The 6,000-nt window shown below is 40.9% G+C and overlaps 1 protein-coding gene across 1 annotated transcript; it reads left to right on the top strand.

Moving 5' to 3' along the window:
• Nucleotides 1-2,689: 2,689 nt before the first annotated feature.
• hes2.1 (hes family bHLH transcription factor 2, tandem duplicate 1) lies at nt 2,690-3,960 on the top strand. Its single transcript, XM_017417661.2, has 3 exons — nt 2,690-2,819; nt 2,924-3,107; nt 3,222-3,960. Exons 1-3 carry the CDS (start codon nt 2,730-2,732, stop codon nt 3,551-3,553), a joined length of 606 nt encoding a protein of 201 aa, XP_017273150.1. The 5' UTR covers nt 2,690-2,729; the 3' UTR covers nt 3,554-3,960.
• The last annotated feature ends 2,040 nt before the right edge of the window (nt 3,961-6,000 follow it).

Below are 6,000 nucleotides of genomic sequence, written 5' to 3'. Positions count from 1 at the left end.
CTATCTATCTATCTATCTATCTATCTATCTATCTATCTATCTATCTATCTATCTATCTATCTATCTATCTATCTATCTATCTATCTATCTATCTATCTATCTATATGACAACTTTTTTGTTGTTTATTTGTTTGTCTTTTAAATCCAACTCCATAGTGTTCGACAGCTGGCGGACCTGTACAGATGCTTCATGTGGATGATGGTGGCGTAGCTTTTGGCTTGGGATGCCAGACCTTTCAGGTTCCATCATCATTTGGAAAACTGGGAGGTCTGGAAGCTTCCGTATGAGGCTGTGTTGGATGGAGACCGTCACTTTGACAGGGCAGAGCTCGTCGACGCATTTGGTTTCACGCCTCAGTGAAGCAGCTCCATCTGTCTGAGCTCTTTGGCTCGTGTCAGTCTCATGCCGTTTATGCAACCAAAATGTAACTTGTGCGGCATTTAACAACAAAAAAATATACATACTCCCTGTTTTTAAATAGCTATATTCGGTGGTCATTTTCACCTTTTCATCCGTACTTCAAAGCTGATACAGTTTGTATGTTCATATTTAATAAACATTTGGGCGAGTTTTTCTTTTTAATTGTACGGTGTCTGATCAAATTCTGCCATAAATGATTTGCAGTTGACGTTACCTAATTATATTATAACACAGAAAATCATCATCTTCTTATTACACATCACACATTTCCTGGAAAAGTTGATTTTCTGTCTGTTCTTCAACAAAGCATCTCTGTGCTCTCAGCTTGCACAGATGGAAACCCACGCTGAAACCAAAAACAAAAAGGTCCCAACTGAAGCCGCTCTTGGACTTTTTTTTTGGTCTTATCTGGGAGGGCCAGTTCACAGACAGGACTTGATGGCAGTTATGTAGGGCCCCATGGGACAGGGCGCGTGCAAAAGCCCGCTTTTGCAAAGCTTGACAAAATAACAGGGTTAACAACCCCCCGAAGCTCGGAGCAGCTTGCAGTCGAATAGCCTACATAATTATCTTTCAACAATATGATACGAGCTTGTTGTGGGGTATATTTCAAATATATAAAAATAAATCTGAACCTACATTTAAACGTGATGCCCGTTTTCCAGCTCTTTATTGTCTACTGAAACGTTAAGAGTAGATTTGGTGCGTAAAGTTTGTGCGTAAAAACCGATTCGTGGCACATCTGAACGTTTAGTATAAAGCAACACAAAACGAGCAAAATATCAATGGGGTTTGTGCATTTTACGCTTTTATCTTTTACGAATGCAAAAACAGAGCAAATTTTGTTTCATGTGCTCTATTTATTTGTTTCTTTTTACGATAAGAGGTAGCCATTACGACTTTGCCACAAGAGCCCTGTTATGTTCACTCCTGTAATAAAGCACAGTTGCGCCTTTGTGTTTAGCTGCTGTGGCACAGAAACCGTCCCTCCTGTCCTCCGTTCAAATAAGACAAAAACGTGCGCAGTGATGGTGAGAGCGCACAGAGCCGAAACCCGGACACCGATGGTGGGAGCATGCAGACATAAGAGGGAGGGAGGTTTGTGTGCGCGCTGGGTGCATGGGGGGAGGGGTTGGGTGGACTGATGAGGAGAAGGTTCCCATCTGTTGAGCCGGTTTTGGCGCGTGCCGAACGCGTGAATCCCACTGGCTGCTCAAAGGTCCGTTCAGACTCTGAGACCAAAAATGACACTGTTCAAATAAAAGCAACACAGGTAAAAATGTTCACGGTGTTAGTTTTGATTTTGTGCTTTCAGAATATTAATATTGTTAATATGTAAGCAGCTGGGATGAAATTGAAGCTTTTGGCTTCTGTTTTGCGCATTTATCAAGACATTTCAAGCCAAGTCTTTAAACAAACCTGTGAAGCTTTTCCGATTTATTTTTTCCTGTCAATTTATTTGTTTGTATGTCTCTAATTCATACATGTTTGTGCTTGTATTCTAACTTGTTCCAGTCTTGTCTCTCTCTGCAGGTAAACGCCGTGTTGTTGATATTGAAACGAGCTTCTGGAATCCATAAACAGATGTTAATCCTAACATGGCGTGGCTTGGGTGCATGCTTCGTGTAATTTAGGAATAAATTAATTTCGTCATTTCAGATTCACTCATTTGGCGCCTTTTGTTGTGGCTGGAGGTGAACAGAGTCTAGCACAAAAACATTTACCAAGAAATAGTTTTATTTACCATTTTAATTGTTTATTTTTAATAATGCAACATTTAGCTACGTGTAAAACAACTCTAAACTAGTTTGGAGATCAGTTTGAAAGTAAATTTTAGTGCAAAACTGAACAAATTAATTTACAGACAGCAGCTATTAGGATATTAATTGTTTTATTACCAAAAACGAGTTGAAAACATATTAATTATTTGCTGTAGAAAATCACAAACGTAACAACCCCCTTCCATGTGATGACAGATAAACACTCTTTCAGTTGTAGTTCCTGTCTGGAATTAGATCTCAGATGGACGTTGAAGCTTTAAAATTTAAACACACAAAAAGCTCAACATTGTCACAAGCATACCAGCGTACAAATCCAGGGACCCAAGGGAGCCAGATGGTCCAGACAGGATCTGCACTCCTCTCCCCAAAGACAGACACCCCCTCCATCCCCTCGTGTCCTCCCATTAGCTTGTGTTCCCTCCCCTCTGACGCCCCGGAGCCACATAAATAGGAGGCTCTCCAGATCTAAGCCACACTTGAGCTCAGCTTCCCCACAAAACAAGTATCTCCCCTGAATAAAAGCACAAATGAGTCCCAACGTCACTGCCGAGGCCAGCCAGCCTCTCCTCGCTCGCTCCACCGTGGCGCAGAGAAAACAAGCCAACGAACTCAGAAAGGTAAGGAAGAGAGCGAGAGAAACTTTACAACTGCGCTTTTATTTAAAACTCTGATTTTATGATTAAAGAGCAGCAAAATTAACGTTTCCAATTGTGTCTCCTAGACTTTAAAACCCCTGCTGGAGAAGAGAAGGCGCGCTCGCATCAATGACAGCCTCACCCATTTGAAGAGTCTGATTTTACCCCTTGTTGGCAAAGACAACGCGCGCTACTCCAAGCTGGAAAAAGCTGATATTCTAGAGATGACCGTCCGCTTTCTCAGAGATCTCCCCTCCGCTCCAGTCAAAGGTGAGCATCGTGTCCAGGCCTAAAAACTCAACAAAATTACTCTTTTTTTCCTCCCACATTTGCTTCAGGTGAGAGTGCAGCCACTCACCAGATATCTGCTCTTCTTCCCTCCAGACTCCGCAGACAGTTACAGAGAAGGTTACAAAGCCTGCCTCCAGCGCGTCACCGCTCTGCTCCCCAAGACGAGCCTGGCTCAGGACGCGTGCCAGCGGGTGCACGAGTTCGTGCAGCAATCCATGTCCACCACGGTCACACCGACCTGCCTGAACTGCTGTGCGCAGAGCTCCAGGAGCTTCCCTCACATCCAGCAGAGACTCCTGAGCCTGAAGTCCAGCTTCAGCCACAGACCGGAGAGCCAGGAGTCCCACGGCGGCGCGGCTGCAGCCCCCGTCAGGGCGCAGTCAGGCCCGCAGCCGGTCTGCGCCACTGTGTGGAGACCCTGGTAGAATGGACAGACATTTAGCTCATTTGTATTTATTATGTCGTATTTATACCCTAATGTTCATAGTATTAGGCATATTTTTGAAGTTATTTCAGCATTTGACTCATGTTGCGGTTATTGCCAGCTGGCAAAGAGCACAGATCTCTTGGAAACTGATGTTTTAAAACGCAATCCTCTTTGGGGTTTCAAAGATACGGGTTGTAGACAACACTTTTGTAAAACCCCAAGGGTTATTATGTTTGAGGGTTGCACTGTGGACTTAAAAATATTTTGGTCTGTGCAACAGAATAGTCCGTAAACACCATGTGTTTAAGTAATTTTTATTTTATTTTATTTGCATGTGAAAAAAACAACAACTTGTTTTGTGAAATTTGAAACGTTTTGTAATTGGAAAAGTTTGAAATAAACGTACACGTGACACAAATGGTCGTCTTGTTTGAACGTTTTTGTCTGTTTGAAATATAATGTTTGAGTCATTAACCTCAGGCACGTTAATAAGAGGATAGGAATAAAAAGGCGCGCGAACGCGGGAAGCCACAGGTCAATAAGAGCCCACTGATGCTGATGAGCAGCTGCTCTATTGTTGCTGATGGGAGGCTCCTCTCTAACTGCCGCCAAAAATGTGGGAAGAAGTTGTGTGAGAAGGAAACACACTGAAGTTAGCAGAGAAAAAACGAACTCCAAAGCTAATTTGATCTAATAACAACACCTCTAAATCATTTGTTATTCTTACAGATTCATACTCCAACACATTTGTTACACAGTGACAAACCATATTAATGCTCCAATATAATCTCACAACATCTCCTCTTTGCCTGTAAAAGCAAAATTTACAGCTAAAACAGAACAAAATTAGAAACTGATTAAGTAATATTAAACCAATAACTGCTTTTATTTTATCATAATAAAGTCTCAGTAAAGCCTTATTTAGAGACAGCAGATCTTTTTTAGTTACCCATGAGGTTTTCTACAGGTTACACATTTGTTTGTTGTAAGATTAGCCTGTATGCATCCTCTCCTGCTCCACCTTTTCATGTAAACCTTTTCACCTTGGATCTTCAGATCACATTACCTGTCGTGCAGTCTGTTTGAGCTGTTTTGGTGGTCTGATCTACAGGTGCGTTCCTTGAACCTTTCAACATTTTGTCAGGCTACGACCACAAAACCACAAAGTATTTTACTGGCATTTTATGTGACAAACTGACACAAAGCAGTGCCCAGTTGTAAAGTTGAAAGAATACTACATCATTTTCAATGTTGTTGTTTTTTTCAAATAAAACAAATTTTCTATATGAAACCAAAAGAACGAGGTCATCCTAAATCTCAGTTCTGCAAATCCGGTCGGTCTGGGACCTGGCTGATGAGTAATACACTTTTTTTTTTATCATTAAACTCCATAACATAAAATTCAAGGAGGATGCAAAAGGAACTACTTGTGATTCTTTTATGATTTAGTTTTGTCATTTTATTCCATAATTATTCTGGAAAGAACATGTAACTAAAAAATATTAATATTTCAAGGTATGCTTCTCATTGCCAGAAAAAGTCAAGAAGCCAAATTTGAGTTTTACATAAAAACAGTAATAAAAAAAATGTGAACACATTTGAGGGGATCATTTTAGTAGAAAGACTCAAATAGTTCATATTTACATTATCTTTATAAATTTGTTAGACTTGAAGTTTGATATTTTGCTACATTTTCAGTTTCTAATATAATAAAATACAATAGTTTTAGCTACCAGAAAAATGTTAAGAGCAACTTAGGGTTTTATTTTGTTTGATTAAAATTTACCTTGTAGATCAATTGAAACTGATACAAAATCTAATCTAATGAAACAACTCAATCTGTTTGAGCACTGAAGCCCAACAAATTAGACACCATGCAGCTGCAGTATCTCTGTTCATTTCACCATCATTCAGTCTCCTAAAACCTGCCCCAAAATCGTAGTTGAACAGACTATAACCTGTTGCTATGTCTGCTGTAATGACTTAAGGCAGTGGCGTCCAATACTGGTCCTGGAGGGCCACTATCCTGCATGGGTTAGGTGTTTCTCTGCTGTGAGACACCTGATCTGAATGAAAGAATGATTAATAAGCTCCTGCAAAACATGAACACTTGTTGAAGAGCAGGGAAACATCTAAAGCAGGAGTGGCTAACCCTGGTCCTCAATGGCTACTATCCTGCATGTTTTACTTGTTTCTCTGCTCCAACACACCTGATTTGAATCAATGGGTGATTAACAGGCTTCTGCAGAACATGAAGATGTAATTTAACCACTGAATCAGGTGTGTTAGAGCAGGGAAACATGCAAGTTAGTGGCCCTCCAGGGCCAGGATTGGCCACCCTGATCTGAAACATGCAAGATAATGACTGTCCAGCACCAGGATTGGACACCACTGATTTAAGAACATCAGGATGTTGCTGAAGCTGGAAACTGCTGCAAACTGGTC

Source organism: Kryptolebias marmoratus, linkage group LG8 (assembly GCF_001649575.2).
Source record: "Kryptolebias marmoratus isolate JLee-2015 linkage group LG8, ASM164957v2, whole genome shotgun sequence".
NCBI lineage: Eukaryota > Metazoa > Chordata > Actinopteri > Cyprinodontiformes > Rivulidae > Kryptolebias > Kryptolebias marmoratus.
The sequence above is the reverse complement of the archived record's forward strand: the minus strand, read 5'-3'. Positions and strand labels throughout refer to the sequence as shown.